General features: G+C 39.4%; 1 protein-coding gene across 10 annotated transcripts in view; it reads left to right on the forward strand.

Moving 5' to 3' along the window:
* Positions 1-22,395, forward strand: part of TENM3 (teneurin transmembrane protein 3) — a 478,347-nt gene extending 455,952 nt beyond the window's left edge. For all 10 annotated transcript variants that reach the window (XM_049792479.1, XM_049792524.1, XM_049792519.1 and 7 more), the window contains 6 exons: positions 4,162-4,337; positions 5,047-5,282; positions 10,842-11,138; positions 12,334-13,945; positions 17,261-17,391; positions 20,785-22,395. In XM_049792479.1, the coding sequence (XP_049648436.1) occupies positions 4,162-4,337; positions 5,047-5,282; positions 10,842-11,138; positions 12,334-13,945; positions 17,261-17,391; positions 20,785-21,540 (3,208 nt within the window). In that variant the 3' untranslated portion in view covers positions 21,541-22,395. The remainder of the gene's footprint in view (positions 1-4,161; positions 4,338-5,046; positions 5,283-10,841; positions 11,139-12,333; positions 13,946-17,260; positions 17,392-20,784) is intronic.
* The last annotated feature ends 899 nt before the right edge of the window (positions 22,396-23,294 follow it).

The following is a 23,294-nucleotide window of genomic DNA, read 5'->3' on the forward strand; positions in this document are numbered from 1 at the left end:
TGGTCTTCTATGTAAATGTGAGCTTCGTGGCCTCAACAAGCTGAAGGAGACATTTCATTGCCAGGTTAGGACAGATTTTTCAGTATGTGTCGACATAGTGAGTACACACCTAAAAAAACAGCACACTGCACTTCTGGAAGTCAACATTGAACCTTCTGTTCTCACCTGCCAAGAAGCAGCACCTTGGTATATAAGGCTTCCAACGAATAGTTTGAAACAAGTAGGGTAATGTTCCATAAATTTTTCAGTCACTCTTCATAATTTGAGATACATAGAGGAAATGCCTGATGCGTGTTGAGTGAGAATGTAACAGTACTTTCCATTTTACTGTCAAAATTATACATGTCTATATTATGAAATGCATTCATGCCTCATTTCTCTATTACAGTATCGCAACTAATAGTATAATCTGTAACTAGTCTTTAAAGAAATGCATAATACACATTTGCACTGTATGTCTTGTTATGTGAAATGTGCAGGAACTGGCGTACCTTGCTCTTCAACCTGACATGTTTACAATAGCCAAAAAAAAGAAAAAATTACAGGATTTATTTTGTTAAGGGAGTGTGCTGCAGAGGTCTGTGGAAAAACAGTATCAGTCATAACTTAGCAATTGGCTGTAGCAGCAACCTTTACTATACACTTCAGTTCTATAGCTCCCTATTTTATGTTGGAGTAACTTCTGATATAAAACATTAATAATGCTCTGCAAGTTGGGGTTGAGCTAAATGTGCTCCAAACTAAGATACAATGCACATGAGAAACAAGTCAGAAATAAAGAAACTAGGGCATTTCCATCACTGACAAGGCTTACCAGGAAGTTATCACTGCAAAGTGAAGTGTCCTGCATAGACTAGAACAGAAAATGGTCTGGGAAGGAATGTAATTAAAACTAAAGGAGATGAACAATGGAAGAGAGACTTCCAGCAGGTGAAGAGCAAAAGGTCAAGAATCTGGGAAGCTGATAATCATTATCTCTGAGAAATTCTCACTGCAGAAGGGGAGAACTATCTGGAGTGGCAGGTCATCCTAAAGAAGAAAAATAATTTGATCTAATGGGAACTTCAGCTAGGTGGTGGCAGCTACCCCTGCTGCTGTCTTCTGTAGTTATTGACCAAATATGAAGATCATTACATTAATGCAAATGGAAATGAGTTGATGGGATTAATGCACATGTGGTCACGCCCAGTGAGCAAGTTCCTGGTTTAGATTCTTGAAAAGTTTATGTGCAACTTGCTCTTGAGGAATTGAAGAGGTTGGTTGAATGGCTTTGCTGTGGAGCCTGGCACAGGAGAAAGATCAGAGGGCTCTGTGGTAACACATGTGCCTGAGCTTGTGTTTGGATGAAAAGATCAAAGAGGCTGTGAAATGCCAAATATAGGCACTAGCCCTCTACACTTTAGATCTCACTCCTTTTAGGGGAATTTCAATATTAGAACACTAGGCAGGTAAAAGAAATCTCTCAGTCTAAAACTGACAATCTTGGATGAATAAATTCACCTTGGCAGCAGAATGCAAGGATATTTGGATGTAATAAGAAAAATGGCAGAGGAATGCCCAAAGGTATGAGTGATGTTGCTATGCTGAGCATTGATAAGGCTTTCATTGTCAGCAAAAAGATATCAAGTATAAAGTAAGTTTAGTATTCGATGTGCTGTGAACAAAATGAAGGATGCACATTACAATCCATCATAAAATGGAATATGTAGTAAATTGTAGAAAGACCTATTTCCCTTCTTTTTGTTCCTGCCTATAAAAGTATGAGAAATCCTATTCTTACCTTTCACATCTCAGTCACAGTTTCTTCATGCAATAGGATGCCTGAACCAAGCAATTGTGGCTTTTAAGATTCTTGCAGCTTTAAACTCATGTTCTTAAGAACATGAATGTGTAGCATGATTTTCTGCTGATCTTTGAACTCTCCCACACTGTAATAATATTAGCTGCTTATCTCAGGCTCATGATGTGCTTTCATGTATTCGTGAAAGAAGAGACCAGTTCAGGAACCACAGGCACGGAGTCAAAAAATAATAATGTGGAAGCAAGTATGCGTAAAACAAGAATTGTGGTGTTTAGCACTGCATACTGCAGTGAAGCCACACACTACTGAATACTACTGATGTGTAACATTTTCCAACTCAAGTGGTATACTCAGATATATGACAATTTCTCACAAATATTCTGGTAAGTTCTTCTTTCAGGGAAATCTCACCTGCAGCTTTAGTAATCATTGTTTGAAATAAAGACCAGTACTTGGCTACTGGAATCAAAGGACGCAAGTAATTCCCAACAAAATAATTTGATACCATTTTCAAACAGAAAGCGGAAAATAGAAAAGGACACTAATTGCACAATATATGTTCCCCTGGGAGTTGAAAAGGGAAGTTGTGCGTGAAAATAAAATAAGTTTATGGAACTGAGGAATGAGACTGAAGGTCATAAATAGGCTAGAAGTCACATTCATGCACAAGGAACATTGGTATGTTTGTTTCGGTCTCACGCATAAACGCAGTATCTCGGCTTGCCAAGTCCAGTATGTGAAAAAGAGCCAAAATTAGGGCTAGAAACACACTGGAAGAAACCCCATTATCTTGAAATGTACTTCAAAAAATAAGTTTCCCCACTTGATTTCCCTGGCTTGCTGTATGGTTTCTGATTTTTAAACATGCTTTTCTTTTTCCTGTTGCTAAGTGAAAGTCTTATATAAACAAAGGAAATCAACTGTGTTAAAAGGATGGAAATGACTGTTTGCAAAAAGCTGTCAAATCTACAGAGTAAGCAAACTGGAAAAAAACATTTCTTAACCTAATCCTTTCAGTTACAGCAACGCTGTGCAGTACTCATGCTGTTCAGAGAACGTTAGTGTGTTGTGGGTTAAAACTGTTTGGAATTAATTCTCTCAATTTAAGAAAAAGAGTTTCTGTAGCCTCAGTGATATGCTTGGGGCTTTTTTGGGTTGGTTTTTTTGTTGTTGTTTTTGCATTTCTTTCCCAGAAGGAGCAATTTTGATGATAATTGTAAGCATGAAATGTCTAGCGCACTGTGAGGACCTGCAGGGTCATGTTCTAGTTACTTTAAGAGACTAAAGCTTCCTTCAGCTTCCCACTACACAGTCACAGGAGAGGGATGGAAAACTTCTGAGAGCAAACAGGTCATATGTAGGCCTGGGATCACCCTTTGGATACTTGTTTCTCCCCATTGCAGGTACAGGCAGGCTGTACTTCTAAACAAGGAGCCTCAGCTGAACACCTAGGCTGTGGTACTGGAAGAGCTAATCTTAAAGGCAGTTTTATGCCCTGAAGCTCACATAATGCTTTACCTCTCTATACTGGGACCACAGTGCATGTCTGGATGTGAGCATGGTCTCGGGTCTTGTACCAATGGAGTATACCTAACAGAGCATAGGAAAAGACATGGTTTAGATGTCATAGGTCTATTTCAGTTACAGAAATTGTATCTACCTATTCATATTAAATGGATATATAGCTGTTGGTTTAAAGAAATATCAGTAGAGCCAGAAAAAAACCATCTCCTGCATGGTTTATGCCACAATTCTCAAACTATGATCCACAGGCAGTTAACGAGTTATATATCCTAGCTGTTCTGATTTCCAGCTACAAGCAGCTTAAGTAGATTAAATATTACACCAGATTCTTTCTCTTAATAATACAAGGGATGTTAAGCAGTCAGGAACAGGAGGGCAGGTGGTCTGCATAATCACTGAATAGGAAAGGCCCAAGAGACACTCTTATTGAGCTACCCTCTTTATGAAAAATTTTGAGGATTCCTACAGTAACAGCAAAATCTAGCCCAATAATAGGGAGTGAGTACAGAATGCTATGGAATTTAGCACCAATAAATATGCTGCCTTTGAAATGGAGAATTAGATGTGCAGCAGGATCTGGTCACACTTCAAAGAATAATATGCAGAGCTGAAGATCCATCTGTTTGCTCTTGCTATCACCATTGAGGCTCCTGTATGTTAAGCAGTCTTTTGACTACTTCAAAGCACGTTTGAAGTCTTTGCTGTGCCTATCCCATGCACAAAAAAGCAAACGCGCCTTAACAATATGAGTAGCTGGTATTGTTGTTCATTTTACTTGTAAATGAAAACAATTTGTTCCTGCTGTGTATCATTTCTGGACTCTTTTTTTTTCTTAGCTATGATAGCGAGGGCCGTCTAACAAATGTTACATTCCCAACTGGAGTTGTCACTAACCTTCATGGGGAAATGGAAAGGGCCATTACAGTGGACATTCAGTCATCCAGCAGAGAGGAAGATGTCAGCATCACTTCCAACTTATCATCAATCGATTCCTTCTATACCATGGTTCAAGGTACTGTAAACAAAAGATTTCTCAGCAGATACTAACCTGAAAACTGTTTTCTTATGGTACAAGCAGCTCCAATCAGATGCGTTAGAGGGAAACTTTAGAGGCATAGTGTTTGGAGGAAGGGGTGATAACATACATGTTTTTATACACCTATAGAAAGAACAGTTCAGAGAAAGAAGGAGTTGCAAAGAGAGCAGAATTAAATATGTTTTCTAACCAGATAGCTTTTGTAAACAGCTATGGGAAGTAGTCAGAATACCTACTTTGCATTAAAAGGGAATCTCGGAGAGAGAAATGGATTGAAAGGGAATAGGTGTAGAAATAGCATGAAGTAAGATTTTTAGCTTTAAAATAGCATGTGACGTTCCAGCAGCCACATCCTTGCAAAAGTCAGTAGTCATAGTATGCTTAGAATTAGGCCAAAAATGCCTAATGAAACAGCAGAAAATGTGTTTTGTGCCAGTCCAAAGAATATACTCTGAGGGTGGGATTTTCTTAAGTGTTTAAGCGACTTTGAAGATATGTCCCAAAGGCATTTGTGCTCTCATGTGATACAGATACTCTGACCAATCTCACCCTGGGTGTTTTTTACCATTGGGTCAGTTATGTGAAGTCAAGACATTACATGCACATACTGCATAAAGTGTTACAGGACAAAGGCAGACTCTTAACCTGGGTAGGTAACCTGTGCTTCTCTTTTTTGCCTTTTCAGATCAGTTAAGAAATAGCTACCAGATTGGTTATGATGGCTCGCTGAGAATCCTGTACGCCAGCGGCCTGGACTCACACTATCAGACAGAGCCGCACGTGTTGGCTGGCACTGCCAACCCAACAGTGGCAAAGAGAAACATGACCCTCCCGGGGGAGAACGGGCAGAACCTGGTGGAGTGGCGATTCCGGAAAGAGCAAGCCCAGGGAAAAGTCAATGTGTTTGGCCGAAAGCTTCGGGTAAGCACGCAAGCATGCGTGGTATCTACTGCACTCTCATTAAGTGAGAGGAAATGTAAATACATTTCTGTAGGTATTGCCATCCAACAACCACAGAATATTTACCGTAGACAAGCTTACTGTAGAGCTGGAAGTACTTGCTTTTATTACTTCATTTATTGGCTGTTCTTCCTTATTAATTGCTCTTTTCTGTGGACTTTAAACTGTTATTGTTAGTCCGGAATGCATTAGAATTAATTGGGATAGAAGCACAATTTTCTGCTTTCCTTCACTGTTTTTGTTTCTGGTACTGAATTCACACACCTCATTTTGAATCTTGTTTTAAATTACCTTAAGTTAGCACAGTCCTAGGATTTTCTTTCTTTTTTATTTTAAATAAAATTGTACTAATACTTATTTATGGTAGAAAGGGTTTAACTGTGTGTGCATGTGTACAGCATATTCCTCTAACATATGTCTTTACCATTTTGTTGGCATTTCTTCTTCCTATACAGTGGGTGAAATATAAGTAGGAAGCAAACTATGATTTATGACAGATATTTGGTAAAGACAACATAGATTAAGCATTTAAAATTGGGTTGCCAGGAGACCATTTCAAGACCAGATCAGAGGTCTGACATAGTATTAGAACTGAACCCAGTTCTTAAATATAAGGCCTAGGCAATATGTCAAGTGAAAGTAAGTCATTTCAGACCACTCAACTTCTAAGATGTAACATGCCATTTTAAATCTTACAATATTTTATATCTTCCTTCGGGACAAGAAAAGAGGGAATGCTGTCATACTCCTTCTATTCCTCTCTACCACTTGCTCTGCAAGAAGAATGGATTTTTTCCAAGAAGGAAGAATGACTTTGCACAGTAGCTGCTGCTTAAGAACAACATACTTGTACCTAGCTATGGCTGCCTTACATGCATAAGGAAAAGGAAGCTATGTTTCTGGAGCTCATCCTTGTGGTTCTGGTTCATAGGCAGGTCATTACATAGAACAGTGGGATAATATACCTGCCAATTCATTTGTGAAAGAAGCCCAAGGGAAAATAAAATGACCACACCAATGGCATTTGGTTTTGGCATTGAAACAAATCACCATGAGTCCAGCTCTCAAAAGTGAAGCAAAATTTTGGCATTCAAGTGCAGAGGAGGTGAAACAAATGTCATGGGCAACTTTAATTTGGAAGAGTTAACAAGAAGAAAGGAACAGCAGAGAAGAGGGGATGATTTAACAAGATGGAGGGGAAAGTGAGAGATTATAGATTAGAATAAAATAGTAGTAATTAAAAGCGTATGCACAAATGGGAGAACTAGGGCAGGCAGAGAATATGGGCTAATAAGAGAAAAATGCCTCAAAAAAAAAGTAAAGAAACTTGTCAGCAAAGAAAAAAATGGGAAGGTTTTTTGAAATTGATTTACATGGGAAAGATACTACAGAAATGTCACTTGGAGTGGGTTCGGGGATGTAGGAAAGTAGAGAAAGAAAACAACAGAAAGAACAGGAATAACTGAGGAAGCTCATCATTTCCATCTACAGATATGTCAGTAACATTTTGCTGCAAAGAAGACAAACGTAGACAAAAAACAGTGACAAAATGTATTGCCAGTAAATGTACTCGTATATATGACACTCACTGCATTATGTGTATGCAGTATCTAGCATTACAAAGTATACTCTCAGGTACTCTCTTGGTTTTCTATCTTTTATTAGTTCTACCCACTACTAGTATTCTTTATAAAGAAATTAATTGGGAATTACATTACCCTCCCTTAACTCAACCATCCTCTGTCAATCTTACTTTTGTTAGACTTGTTTTGTAACTGATCAATAACCTAGTTTTGTCCCTGGACCTGTATGTTTGGTCTGTAGGCTGGCCTTTGGCAGAGGTCCTGACAGTCCTTTATATGAAAGAGTGGGTTTGGGGCATTTGTATTGAGGCCAGACAGACCCTCACTCACAAGCGTCTCAAATAAAGGAACTGGTATGAGCTCAAGGGATGCACCCAGAGTAGATAGGTAAAATAGATGAGGGAGCTCAAAGGAGGAGTTTGCTCTGCCTCCTCTTGAGACCTGACACGCTCTGTGCCCTGCAGAGGTCCCCGGTTTTCACGTTACCTCTTGAATCTCTCTATAAGGCACAGCAATATACCCCTACTCCTAATGGAGGAATTACAGTCAGATTTCATGCTTCTCATTGGAAAGAAAAACAGGTGTTAAAACAGAGCAGGATAGATGGACACCTAACTTACTGAAACGTAGCAGGACAGTAGGTGGGGACTGTCAAGAGATTCAGCTTTGTGTCATTAAGTGTTTCTTCATGGAAAATTTCCTGAATTACTATTTTTATCATAATGAAACCCAGAGGTTTCAAATATATTTGGAGTGTGGCTGTCTTAGCCACAATAAACATGTTCAAGTTTTGCTGTAAAAGCATTTTGGTAGCAGAGCTGTTGTTAAGAAACACTTCAGTTGAAGGCAGTACTTTAGCTGACATATGTTATTCCAGCCCCATACTGTCCAATGAAAGAAGCTATATCACCAAAACTTGTTGTTGTTATTATAATTGCCACTTGTATTATGAGATTATGCAAGCACAGCCAAAATTTCACCAAAAGCTCGCATGTCTGAATGGAAGAGCTCTGTCAGCAGAATCTGGAAGCATGAATCTGGCTGGAGAAAGAGGCATTTCCTTTCTTTCCCCTTGCATCCTGCCCTTACACAGACCAGACAGATGGAAAGTGAGAAGGCAAGGGATGTTATTATCCCATTTAGCAGATAAGGCAGTGAGACAGCCAGATTAAGTACTTCGCTGCAATTTACACCGGAAGGATGTGCTTAGCCAAGAAATTAGCCACAATTGCTTGGACATCTGCCTTAACCATAAAACCACCCTTCCCTCTTTGCCAATTCAGAAATCAGAAGTGCCCGTTCTCACTTCAGTGTCTAAGCCTGAGAGGTAGACAAGAAAATTAAAAATCATAATTAAATGTAAAATAAGGAAGGGAAGATGGAGAGAAAGGGAAGAAAAAAATCAAAGCAGCAAAACAGGGAGGGAGACACAGAGATGAGTGCAGGCACGTGTGGGAGAGGCTGAGAAATAAAAGCTAAACAAGATTTAAGAGTGAAACTAGGCAAATGAGTGCATATTAGATGTTTGAAAATTTAAACAAAAACTACCTGAAAATGAGGAAGTCCAAAAAAATAAAAAAGACAAAAAGGAAGTTGTCGTGGTTTAACCCCAGCCAGCAACTAAGCACCAAGCAGCCACTCACTCACTCCCCCCCATCCATTGGGATGGGGGAGAAAATCGGGGAAAAAAATTAAAACTCCTGGGTTGAGATAAGAACGGTTTAATAGAACAGAAAAGAAGAAACTAATAATGATAATGATAACACTAATAAAATGACAACAGTAGTAATAAAAGGATTGGAATGTACAAGTGATGCGCAGGGCAATAGCTCACCACCTGCCAACCGACACCCAGCTAATCCCCGAGCGGCGATTCCCTCACACCCCCCACTCCCCAGTTCCTATACTAGATGGGACGTCCCATGGTATGGAATACCCCGTTGGCCAGTTTGGGTCAGCTGCCCTGGCTGTGTCCTGTGCCAACTTCTTGTGCCCCTCCAGCTTTTCTCGCTGGCTGGGCAGGAGAAGCTGAAAAATCCTTGACTATAGTCTAAACACTACTGAGCACCAACTGAAAACATCAGTGTGTTATCAGCATTCTTCTCATACTGAACTCAAAACACAGCACTGTACCAGCTGCTAGGAAGACAGTTAACTCTATCCCAGCTGAAACCAGGACAGAAGTGAATGGGAATGTTTCATAGTTCAGTTTAACCTACTTCTAGAATCAGTTTTGTAGTGTTGATTTTTCAAAGTATATTTAAATAACATTTGATGGCTAATTAAATAGATAAAGTAGCTATTCCGCATCTGCTAGACTGTGCGTTCCTTACTTAGAAGATTTACATGACAACATGATTTTTGTTCCTAAATTGATAGTGCAGATTGTTCTCATGCCAGTGATTTCATATTAAAAAAGAGAAAGGTAATGTAGATAGATAGACAGACAGACATAAACAAAACTGAACATTTGTAGGATTTTTTTATTATTATTTGCCTATGACTCTTCACTAGTACTTTAATATCTTTTATGCCAATAATAATGAATCTAATTTATATTGATCTTTTAGAAGCTTATCAGCCTTAGGGTGTAAGTACCAACATCCATGATGTATGGATTTTTGAACATGCAGCCCTCAAAACTGCAAAAATCCTCCAGTCATTTCTTTGGTCAGGATATCTCTTCTCTTATTCTTTTGTGAATGTTATTTAGCCATCTTTCTTCACCTCTTTGTAATGTATACATCGAGTACTTGAAAAGGAATTGAAAAAAATTCTTAATACACCTAGCTGTATGTCCGTTTGTCCCCTATTTGCCAAATGTTAGCAAAATACAGTGTTGAAAAATATTAGTTATCAGTGTTTTATCCCCACCTGGAATAACTTTAAAAAGACACAGCAGATACAGAAAGGGTTTACAAATGAACAAAGAAATCCTAGGGGCCTGTTGAAAACACTAAAATACAGTTCAACGCAGAGGGAGAACAGAGAATTGCAAAGATACCAATGTAGGAAAAGAAAACCAGACATTTTCCTTTCATAAGTACAAAAATGAGAGCCATTCAATGAAACTGAAAGTTAGTGTATTTACAACACTGAAAGGGTGAGGGGGATTTCAATGTAAAAGTATTGCATACAAATCACTATCCACCGCTATCGTTTACATATATAAAAAATACAGTTTTCAACATAAATGTATCTAGGCCAAGGCTTTAATTTCAAATCAAAATAGTTATAAACTTCAAAGAATTTATAACTTTTTCAGTGGTTCAGTAATCTTCCAGTCATTTATGGCTTTAAGTGGTCAGTTAACTAGGCAAAAGACATAATCCTCTACTAAGGATTTCAGCCCCATAAATACATTGCAGCAGTGGATAGGATACTGAGTTAAACTTCCATTTGATCCAGAAGGGGAAAGTCTGTGTTCTAAAAACTGTTTAATCTTAATTTGAAGATTTAACATGCTTTTGAAGATCTTAATTTTGTATTTTCTGTTTTGAAAAATATTTGCTGTGGAGGATTAGGATTCAGTTCTTTCTTAGCATGATTGTTACGAACTGGACAAGCGGTTGCTGGGAATGTTTTGACAATAATTTGCTAGATATGCTTTGGACTGCCTACAAAAGAAGTAGTTTGCTGAAATGGCCCCACTTATTACAGAAGTTTTCAGTGCACATCTTTCACTATTTTCTTAACAGTTGACGAAGCATCAAGATTGCAACAAATTCTGGGCCATGTCTTCAAATAATGAGACCTTCTAAAGTAGATGCTAATATAGTGCCTTACATTTGTATCAAGAAGTTGATAAAATAATTTACGCACACAGCAAATCAATCACTGTAAATGGTATTTAAAGAATAGCTAGCTTTGTGGAAATAATAGGTGGCTAGGGTTTGAACAGCATGATTTATTGTGTCGTTTTGTTTGCTTTAAAAAGGTTAATGGCAGAAACCTCCTTTCAGTTGACTTTGATCGAACCACAAAGACAGAAAAGATCTACGATGACCACCGTAAATTTCTGCTGAGGATTGCCTACGACACATCAGGGCACCCCACCCTGTGGCTACCGAGCAGCAAGCTGATGGCTGTCAATGTTACCTATTCATCCACAGGTCAAATAGGCAGCATACAGCGAGGGACGACTAGTGAAAAAATAGAGTATGATGGACAGGGAAGGATAGTGTCTAGAGTGTTTGCTGATGGGAAAACTTGGAGTTACACATATTTGGAAAAGGTAAAGAACACTCAGGTTTTAAAAAATGCTTGGAATGTGCTGAAATTCTGCAGCATCTGACTGCTGCATACAAAGCAAAAATAGGTAGTAGAAGCACATTTCAATTACTCTAAGTATCAACATGTGATTCCTAGGGGAATGTTTTATACAATAGATATGTAATCACGCTGTAGCTAATTGCTAGGAATTGATGTGGTTTTAAATTATTTAGGCCACCGACTAACAAGAAGCATCTGTATTTACCTTTTATCTTAACACTTAAAACAAGGTACAGGGACTAGATCTCTGCAGTGTAATTCAGTTGGAAATAATTTGTTTGTAAATTCTTCACTGTTGGTTTTTTTCACTACCAAGGAACACTCTTGTTTCTAAATAGTTACAGCTGTCAATTTGTACTTGCTATATGTTGTAGCATCAAAATAAACGATAGGCAAAAGATTAGGAATCTTCATTATATATAACAGTTACTGAATGATAGCTCTCCCTCTAGAAATACCTGTGAAAATCCCCCTTGTGAGATCTCATGCCTGCTATGCAAAAAGAGAATCCATTTCTTTCTGGGGTTTAAATATATTTCTGTTGAAGCTGTGGCTCAGCAGATACTGTTTACTAGTCATTGCAGACATAATTTAATCAAGACCTATGATACATAATAGCCATGCATCAGAAAAATGTCAGAATAATTCCAAGTAGCTCCTTTTGATAAAAATAATCATACAACTGTTTTGCCTATGTCTTAAAGGCTTAAAGAACAAGAACACAGTACTCCGGAATCTCAGGCTGTTCAAATTCTTCATCTCTAATTGTAGGGAAGAAATTGTATCTCCCATATGTTGTTCTCCTCGTGAGTTAATGGCTCTAAGACAGTTTTACTTCTTCCCATATTAAACATGACTTATCTGAATCCATTGACAATCTGCTGTTTAGCTGTGAGTGCTTGATAAAAGAGTGATACAGTCATAACAAGTAGCAAATTATGAATGTGGAACTACTAATTACAGAACCCCTTACAATTAAGCATCCAAGTAAATTAGGCAGGGAGATGTTAACAACATGTAAGGTCAAGGATAACTCAATTAAAAAGGAGATAATTTTCTCAAGTGGGAATGTCACATTTTTGTGGAGAAATAGTATCGGTATATGGGGGGGTACTCCACCATTTGTCACATGGTAAAAATCTGTTCTTAATTTTCAGTCAATGGTTCTTCTGCTTCATAGCCAACGGCAGTATATCTTTGAATATGATTTGTTGGATCGGCTTTCTGCTGTCACCATGCCCAGTGTTGCTCGTCATACCATGCAGACTATCCGCTCCATTGGCTATTACCGGAATATATACAACCCCCCAGAAAGTAATGCTTCTGTTATAATGGACTACAATGAAGAAGGGCAGCTCCTTCAAACTGCTTTCCTGGGGACAAGCCGAAGAGTATTATTCAAGTACAGACGGCAGACCAAGCTCTCAGAAATTTTATATGATAGCACAAGAGTTAGCTTTACTTACGATGAGACAGCAGGAGTCCTGAAAACAGTAAACCTCCAAAGCGATGGTTTTATCTGCACCATTAGATACAGGCAAATTGGCCCACTGATTGACAGACAGATTTTCCGCTTTAGCGAAGACGGAATGGTAAATGCCCGATTTGACTACAGCTATGACAATAGCTTCAGAGTGACTAGCATGCAAGGTGTCATCAATGAAACCCCATTGCCTATTGATCTCTACCAGTTTGATGATATCTCTGGCAAAGTTGAACAATTTGGAAAATTTGGAGTTATATATTATGATATTAACCAGATCATTTCAACAGCTGTAATGACCTACACAAAACACTTTGATGCACATGGCCGCATCAAGGAAATTCAGTATGAAATATTTCGGTCATTAATGTATTGGATTACAATTCAGTATGATAACATGGGACGAGTGACAAAAAGAGAAATTAAGATTGGGCCATTTGCCAACACCACAAAATATGCTTACGAATATGATGTAGATGGTCAGCTCCAGACAGTTTATCTGAATGAAAAAATAATGTGGCGATACAACTATGACCTGAATGGCAACCTCCACTTGCTCAACCCCAGTAGCAGTGCCCGTTTGACGCCACTTCGCTATGACCTGAGAGACAGAATAACTCGACTAGGTGATGTTCAGTACCGATTAGATGAAGATGGATTTCTGCGTCAGAGGGGTACTGAAATCTTTGAATACAGTTCAAAGGGCCTTCTTACTCGAGTTTATAGCAAAGGCAGTGGCTGGACAGTGATTTACCGTTATGATGGACTTGGGCGACGAGTTTCCAGTAAAACTAGCCTTGGACAGCATCTCCAGTTTTTTTACGCAGACCTTACTTACCCAACCAGAATAACTCATGTATATAACCACTCAAGTTCTGAAATCACATCTCTCTACTATGATCTGCAAGGACACCTTTTTGCCATGGAAATTAGCAGTGGAGATGAGTTTTACATTGCATCAGACAATACGGGGACACCACTGGCTGTTTTCAGTAGCAATGGTCTCATGCTTAAACAAATTCAATACACTGCTTATGGAGAGATCTATTTCGACTCTAACCTTGACTTCCAGCTGGTAATCGGATTCCATGGAGGCTTGTATGACCCACTGACCAAGCTGGTCCACTTTGGAGAAAGAGATTATGACATACTGGCAGGCCGGTGGACAACACCCGATATCGAAATCTGGAAGAGAATTGGGAAGGATCCGGCTCCATTTAATTTGTACATGTTTAGAAATAACAACCCAGCCAGTAAAATACATGATGTGAAGGACTATATCACAGGTAAAAGAAAGTTGCTTAATTGCAATACTGTCTCCCACTTGCTCCAAAATTTACCTTTCTGTGTTCTTATAATTTGGAATCTGATTATCTGGGTTACAGGCTGAGGATATTGTCTGGGGAAGATTAGTAAAGAAATTCTAGGGGAAGATAATTGTTCCGAAAAGTACTTGGCATTTAGAACCAGATCAACAAAGCAATTTTAGCTTGGGGGTGCTGGACCTATAGACATCCAGTTTAGACTGGAATTCATGGTTTTAAAGTACCTAAGTATGTCCTATTTGGAAAAGTTCTTTATGAGGAAACATTAAGCACTTAACAATGAGAATGATTACGGCAAACGCGCTTATCAAGAGTAGTGAAATGGCAAATGGGAGATCTTGAAAATATCTCACCTAGCTTTAGACATTCATTTAGGTACCTGCGTAAAAGACTAACATCCACAGGCCATTATTAGCTTTCAGGTTTAGGTAACTAAACCTAAACCTCATGCCCTACACAGTCCTTATGGTGCTTTTGTATTAGACTGTTGACCCACAGAGATAATTCAGAGCATCTCTGTATGAGAGGAGTTGGGTTTTCCAAAGTACATTTTGGAGTAGCAGTGGAATACAGACTGAACTGTAACACAAGGTGCCTCAGCTAGAGATCTCAGTGCACTGGGAGAGGAAAGAGGAGCCCTAGGTTCTCCTTCCAATGCTGTTACGCATTACGCAGTGCTCTTATAATGAAAAAACTAGACTCCTTGAGCAAGTACAAGAGTAAGAACCCCTCAAAGACCGTTCATGAGAATCTCTTTACATGTTATTGTGGTTTAACCCCAGCTGGCAACTAAACACTACACAGCCACTCACTCACCTCCCTCACAGTGGGATAGAGAAGAGAAACAAAAGGGTAAAAGTGAGAAAACTAGTGGGTTGAGATAAAAGACGGTTTAGTAGGCAAAGCAAAAGCCATGCACACAAGCGAAGCAAACCAAGAAATTCATCCACCACTTCCCATCGGCAGGCAGGTGTTCAGCCACCTCCAGGAAAGCAGGGCTTCATCATGTGTAACGGTTACTTGGGAAGACAAACGCCATCACTTCAAACGTCTCCCCTTCTTTCTCCTTCCCCCAGCTTTATATACTGAGCATGACGTCATATGGTCTGGAACATCCCTTTGGTCAGTTGGGGTCAGCGGTCCCAGCTGTGTCCCCTCCCAACTTCTTGTGCCCCCCCCAGCGTAGTCGCTGGTGGGGTGGTGGGAGAAGCAGAAAAGGCCATGACTCTGTGCAAGCACTGCTCAGCAGTAACAAAAACATTTCAGCATTATCAACACTGTTTTCAGCACAAATCCAAAACATAGTCCCATACCAGCTACTATGAAGAAAATTAACTCTATCCCAGCCAAAACCAGCACACATGTGGATTAGAGTCAGGCTCCTTCATGGCTCTGGGCTACTAAGCAGTAAAAAGTCCATATTGGTGGACCAAAAAAAAACAAGTCGAGGGAGTGAGACTGTAAGGTAGCAAGGGCAGGAGGGGTCTTTCTGTGACCAGTTTAACTCATTAACATGGCAGAAAATATTCACTGGAAGTTGGTTGGTATTTGCCAGGGTAGGTTTTTGCAAGGCTGCTAATGTAAATTGGCTAAATAAGAGAAGTCCAATAAGCTCAAGGGCCAGGACAAAGTAATGAGTACGCAGCCAGGAGCAGGGAAGGAGGAGTAGGATATAGAAAAAGGAGTGTGAATTTCTCTTTTGGCAACAAAAAGCTGCTAACGTGCCACTTGTATAATTGAGTTCTTAGGGAACCTATGTGCTTTTTGTGGGTTTAGAGTTAGTGATGTGTAGTGTTTTCCATTACTCTACATACAAAAAAAATCTGACTGCACGTCACCAGAAGTTTCTGAAAAATGCCTGGCTCAGATACATTTGAATTTTCATATTTGAATAGATGTAAATAATCTGAAATATTTTACACAGTGTCAGACTAGAGGAGGGGCTCAGCCCCACTTCCTTAAGAGTTGTGAGACTACCACTCAGAAAAGCGTCCTGGGAATCAAGTGGGTTTGCATTAATTTAACAAACAGCAGCTATTAACAGGGTTGGTAACATGCTGCCTGGGAGCAAGCATAACAGACCTTTGAATCTGTCCTCTTTTAGCAGTATGTGCTGTAGGGCATGCAGTTGCAATCACAATCCTTTGTGGCATTGAAAATGGTGCACTTTTAGTTAAAAAATTGCCCTCAAAATACAGTCTTAGTACTTTTCTTAACATATTTGATGTATGGAATGCATGGACACACACTGTTCATATAAGATTATAATTACAATTAGTAATTTGGCTGACTGGCAGTTTTAGATGCAAAGGCTCATGAGGCGTATCATTTATCTGGAAAGGTTAGAAATTATTTTAAGGTAAATATTTTTTATTCTTTCAACAATTGAAAAATTTGGTTCCTTGTTCCACTTATTTGGGGTTTTCTTAAATGAAAACTACTAGATTTGGTAAGGAGTACTCTGCCAACTTCTGCTAAGCTTAGTATTTGGGAAAAATAGGGTAGAAAGGCAGAAACAAGGCAGAGAACCCATTCTTGCCCAACAATTGTTAACTAATTAATTGTTGGCATCCCTAATTTATTTATTTTTAACAGAACATAAAACGTATCATAAATAACGTATCCTGTCTGCTTACTGATGCAACTGTAATACATTTCATTAGCTTTTAATTTCATTGGTCCAACTTCATCTTGAAGAGGGGGAGATTTCTCTTGAATCAACATAAATATCTGCCAATTCATTTAAAAGGTAATTGACCATATAGGTGTTATTTCAGGGCTAGTTTGAAGACATTACAATAAAACATATGTAACAAAAGGACAGGATATGCTCTGCAGTACTTTTTCTTTTTTGCTTTTTTTTACAGTATTGATGATGAAGGTGCTGCATAAAGCACATTCAGCCTGACCATGAAATCCCAATTAGTTTAGGCTATATTAGAAGGAAATCTCACTTTAATTGTGCTCCTATAGTTCTGGAAGTCAGAGGCCTTCAGAATTGCTGAAACCTCCAGTGCCTTTCAAACAAGCATAGTGCAACTCTTACATAGGACAGAAGTTTTCTTATAGGTTTAGAACTTCAAGTTTTCTGTATAGGCTTGCTATTCTAGCTGTAGCACAAATCCATACAAACCAAAATGAAGACTGTTGAATAATTTTCATGTTACAGAAGGAAATCAACTATGCCAAAAGCTATTCCATGTAAAAATGGTATGAGTGCAAAATATAGAACAATTCTAACATTTTTCTCTTGTTTTTTTAATAATTTTTTTTCAGATGTTAACAGCTGGCTGGTGACATTTGGCTTCCATCTGCACAATGCCATTCCTGGTTTCCCTGTTCCAAAATTTGATTTAACAGAACCTTCTTATGAACTTTTGAAGAGCCAGCAATGGGAGGACATACCAGTAAGAAACAAAACTAAACATACAAAGGAAACAAGACAGAATGTTCCCTTCTATTCAGATCTTATTAGGCATGGATAATCCTGACAGAGTTACTTGCTAAATTAAATCTGAACAGTGCTTTTCAAACCTGTAATTTTTATCTCCTTTCAAAAGAATTTAAGAAATTACAGATTATGTTTTTTCTTACAGATTTGCTAAGCTAGGTACCATTTTAAATAAGCTTTTGTTTGCTTTCAGCAATAATAAAAATGCAGAAAGACAATAATCAATGAAAAGAAGTTTAAGACCCTTTAAAGATGTCTTGAGTTTCATGGCAGAAGCTACAGAGATTAGATCTGTACTAACACTCTGCCTGAAGGCAGAAAAGAACACTGAAGTAAAAATAGACTGTGAAATAAACAGAACAGGTGATATAAATTATGCATACCGGGCACCACTACAATTTTACTTCTCTTTAATATTAACCACGTTTTATATGTAAAGATAAAATATTGAAAATTAAATTACCTGAGGTAAAACCCATTACATTACATAAAACCAAAACTTCAGGTGCTTATGAAGTTCTTTGGGAGGAGAAAAATGAACTTCAGTCCTGAAAACCTGCTACCGTTTTAAATAATGGAAAAAATAAATGTGGACATTAAAATCTAAATCTGCTATTTAAGAAAATTATATTTACAAATCAGACTTGATCAAAGACCTATGCCCTCGAAAATCCTACAGTTCTCAGTTAAGAAGGAAGTGTTAAGAGACAGTACAACAGGTACTCCCATTGTGAGCAGTCAAAAGCAGATCTCTCTTTACAAGAATTGTGATTGAGAACTTTACGAGATTAAAAGTGGGTATGATCTTGAAGAATCTTACAACCTAATTCAGACAAAAAAATCATGAGAAGGGTGGCCCGGCAGAAGGGAGCATATGGAAGCTAAGTTTGCATGCATGAAGTGACCTGCTATATATATTTTTTTAATAGCCAGGGAGTGAGTAACAGGGAAAGACCTTAGAGCACAGCATGAGAATAGTGTCTCCCATGAGCAGTAGAAGCAGTGAAGGAGGAGCATTGCAGGTTCTCCAGGCAAGGTGGTTGTATCAGAAGATAAGAGACCTGTCATCAGGCATGGCTGTGAAGAACTATCAGAGGTTGTTTATTTAGATCTCAAAGGCTAAAGAATGCAATTATCCACTAACACCAGCAAAGGTGCACCAGGAAGAGAACCAGTTTGGTCAAAGAGATGAGAGCAGGCAGCTAGTTGTCAAAAATCTTCAGGAAGGAGCTCAACGACGTGAGAAGTGCCAGGGGCATGTGACATGACAGAGAGAAAGAGAAGTGGGAGGAAAACAAAGATTCGAAATTCTCAGGTAGGAAGAAGCTGTGACTATGATACTCATTGTTGAACAAGCAAATGCAACCAGGAGCCAGAAGTAAACACACAAACCACTTAGTATTTTGAAACGCTGTGGAGTGAGTGAGCTTTACGGAGCTCTGAGGTTTTGCTTCAGAGCTCAGATGATACATGTTAAAAATAAACAAACTTTGTCATTATGAAGTTGCTGTAGCATCTCGCTGCTCTCACTGATGAGCATGCTGGCTAGAATATATGTTGTGCTCGATAGCTTTCATGTAGGATTTACAACAGCTGAAATCCACACTCGTTAGCAAGTGCAGACAGGAATCTGCCACGTTCAGGAAGAGTTGAGAATCCAAGTCAATTCATAATTCCCTCAGGAACTGTCCCCTCCAGAAAGCTGCCCTGATGGCAGAGCAGAGAAGCCTTTGCAAGCCTCTTGCCAGGCTTTGATTAGCAGCAAGGCTGAATTAAGGTTGTAGGAGTCTGTTAATGACTCCTGCTTGGTCTCCCACCCATAAATTTGGGAAAAATAAACAGGCTTTTGCCTCATTTGTCAGCAATGAATCAAATGGGTTAAACAGTATTTTACTGAAGGGAGAAGGGGTCAATTGGAAGATAAACTGGATCATCTACAGAAACTAAGTACTCCTTTTCAAAAGTGCAGCCAAAGCTATTTAAATCTATTTCCTGCTGAGACAAGTGCTAGGGCAGCTGTCTGCTTCCCACCTCCATCAATATTAGCTCATTCACAGCTTGTAGCTGTTAAGACCCAGGGTTAGACAGATAAGATGTGCCTATTCTGTGCACTTGTAAGGTCTCATCCCAACCAGTTGACCCCATAATGTGAGCTGCCCAGCTATCTAGCTGTGCTAGCTAACCATTCCTGCTAGCTGCTTCTGCTCTTCTAGCTCTTCTGGCCAACCACAGCAGTTATGCTGGCAGGTCCCATTCCCCAGCTATCCTCTCTCTTTACCAAGAGTGCCTCCAGCATACTGGGCTACATACAGCTTTTAAGTCAAAATAAACTTCTTGAACAGATTGTCCTATTCTAGCTTTTCCATCTTGTGCTTTTGCACCTCACAATTGCACCTCTTATTTCCTCCCCTTTATAGCACACCTACCTTTTCAACAAGAACACCCCAGATACGGTAAAACATGAAATACCAACTGAGCATATTTTAGACTTGCCCGTTGGTTCTTTTCATTCATTGCCCCTTGTCTTTGCTAGTTGTCAACAAAGTACGCTCCTGTATTCAGGACTGCACCTGTCTGAAGTTCTGGGGGGAGAAGTTGCTCATCTCTTTTAGACAGCATGCCGATACTTGGAGTGAAATGGAAGCTTGCAGAACTGAATTGGCCACAGCCTTTTCACATGTCCCCTTTTATCAGTTTCTGCAGGTATTTGCAAGAAAGGGCATCAGTCCCTAGTATTCCACCTCACTGCTCTGTACTGTTTGCTTCCTTCTCTTTTACTGTAAAGACTATCATTACAGTTTGATTCCCCTCCTTCCCTTAGCCGCTTGAGGGTTTATGAGAGCCTCCCTGCAGTTTGGTCTTAGACTGCAGCTACCTGAGAGACTCTATCTCCTGACTCAGCATAAAGAAGGGCTTGTTCCTGTCCTAAAGCACAGCTTCATGACCTGCAAAAATCTCCTCAGTTTGGATGGGCTCATGGTAGACAGGAATCATAGTCAAACAAGCTCAGAGGATGACACGACACTGTAGTAAGATAGCTCTTACCCATATTAAGTATTAGTATTGTAAAGGTCTGTCCTGTGCAGCCCAGTAAGTAGCCTCTGAAGTTAAATCTTATTTTTGTGCAGGTTCTCGGGGAGACAAAGAGAAAAAGCACTGTACATTATCAAACAAAATACTCTTGTAACTCAGCAGAAAAAGCAGTATGTAGATTTAATTAACTCCTTGGCACTGTCAGTTGTGGCATATCCTGTTGCTGTCCACGGGCAGCACACCAAGAAAGCCTGGCTGTTTGGCATCTAGAGGGCTACAGATGGCTGGTAAAACTTCTGTCTGTTCTTGTTTACAGCCAATTTCTGGAGTGCAACAACAAGTGGCGAGACAAGCAAAGGCTTTCCTTTCCCTGGGAAAGATGGCAGAAGTGCAGGTCAGCAGACGGAAATCCAGTGGAGAGAAGTCATGGCTGTGGTTTGCTACAGTGAAGTCTCTGATTGGGAAAGGGGTGATGCTTGCTGTCAATCAAGGCAAAGTGCAAACAAACGTGCTCAACATTGCAAATGAGGACTGCATAAAAGTGGCAGCTGTTCTGAACAACGCCTACTACCTAGAAAACTTGCATTTCACCGTTGAGGGAAAGGACACGCACTATTTTATCAAGACCACCTCCCCCGAGAGTGACCTTGGGACACTGAGGCTGACAAGTGGGCGGAAGGCCCTGGAGAATGGCATCAATGTCACTGTTTCCCAGTCCACCACTGTGGTAAATGGCAGGACTCGTAGGTTTGCTGATGTTGAAATGCAATACGGTGCTTTAGCGCTTCACGTCCGCTATGGCATGACACTTGATGAGGAAAAGGCCCGAATACTGGAGCAAGCCAGGCAAAGAGCTCTTTCCAGTGCCTGGGCTAGAGAACAACAGAGAGTAAGAGACGGAGAGGAAGGCGCCCGGTTGTGGACAGAAGGAGAAAAGAGGCAGTTGCTAAGTGCTGGAAAGGTACAAGGATACGATGGGTACTATGTACTCTCTGTGGAGCAATATCCAGAATTAGCAGACAGCGCTAACAACATACAGTTCCTCAGACAAAGTGAGATAGGAAAGAGGTAACACACTGGCTTAGCTCAGGCTGCCAAAGAGACTGTGTACCAGTGTCTTCTAAAAAGGAGACCAAACTGTTTTGCTGCATTACTACTTGAGCCTAAGCTTACATCTTTGCTCAGATTTTTTCTGTAGCACAATCCAAACAGACTCTGTAATGAAAAGAGCGCCTTCCAGAAGAATGATACTGCTAATGACAAAACTTTTTTTTTTCTCAATGACCTTAAAGGTGATCTGCTTTAAAGAATATGTTTACATATGCATATCGCTGCACTCAAGTTGGACTGAAAAGTATTAAAAAAAAAAAAAAAAAAAGAAGAAAAAAGAAAAGAAAAAGGCCTACAGATTTTGCAACAGGCTCTCTGTTCCTTTGAGGCACTGTATTTAATTAAGATACAGACCCATACAGTGTTTCCAAATATTACTGAATTGTTGACCTTTGCTTACAAGAAGTAGTCTCTCTCTTTCTCTCTCTCTTTCTCTCTCTTTCTCACTGCATAGGATGTGGTATATATCTGTTAATTTTAAAACGTGGGGCAAAAATTACTGTTTATAGACAACCCAACTGCTTTAAACTGTGCTGCTTTCTAAAAGGACATTGGCACAAGTGACTTACTTATGCTACCATGGGAATTTAATAATGGATTTTACAATGCTAACATGGTTTGCCTTGGGGGGAAAATGGCAAGTAGAATCCTTGTTGCAGATAAGCAAAGGAAACCCTGATTTTTTTGTAAATTATGTGAGACAAGTTGTTTATGGATTTTTATATGAATTACAATTTACTGTACATCAAATATTAGTCTCAGAGGAGTTAATTTATGTAAAGTGTTTAAAAAAGTTTATACTTAAAAATAAAACGATAAAAACATGTGCTGTGTGTGATTTTTTTAAAGAAAAAGGAATTGCACCTTTTATGTTATAGCTGTACAGTATAAAGGATTATATTGTAGAGATATAACAGTGATGACTAATGTCCAAAAGTGTTAATATTTTTGTATTAGGTTTAAAGCTGTGCATCTATCACTCTGCTGATAGGATGGGACGCTCCGAAGTGGCTGGCTGAATCAGACCGCAGCTCCCTCCCCTCCTGTACCTCTCCTGTCACCCAGGCCAGTGCCACTTCATCAGTCATTGTTAGAAGGCACAGTAACCAAATAAGTCTCGTTTATTATGATGGAAGACTTTAATAGGTTGGGTTTTCCTTGTCTTTTTCCAGCCCTAACGTAATAAATGGACATTTATTCATACCAGGTGGGGTTTCTGTTGTTTTTTTAGAAGCTTTGTTTCACAATGGAGAATAGTGTCTCAGGTGCTTGGCAAATTGTATGTAGAAGAAGAAGAAGAAATGATGTAGTTTCATCCAGTTATGTCAACTTTGTCTTCTGTATAAATACAGCTCTTTTAGATGTTAATAACTCCAGATAGAAGTGTACCTCTGACCTGATGCTACAGAATTGCTCTTTAGGCAGGCAGGCTGTTCAGTAGGTTCATCTCCTGGCCTTCAGCTGGCAGATCAAATCCCATTACTGTGAACACTGAACCTGGGGATGGAGAGGAAGGTCCAATTCTAGTGCCTAGTCTGTATCTCCACACCACTGCATAGATTTGGCATGCTCTGCTCCAAGGCCCAGTATATTTGCTGCAGGACAGAACTGAAGTGTGCAGCTGGTTCCTTACAGGAAGCCTATGGTGGCATCTATGGCATCTGTTCTACATCTTGGCTGAAACCATTCTTAGAGCTTTACTCTCATGAGCACTAA

Source organism: Accipiter gentilis, chromosome 3, assembly GCF_929443795.1.
Source record: "Accipiter gentilis chromosome 3, bAccGen1.1, whole genome shotgun sequence".
Lineage (NCBI taxonomy): Eukaryota > Metazoa > Chordata > Aves > Accipitriformes > Accipitridae > Astur > Astur gentilis.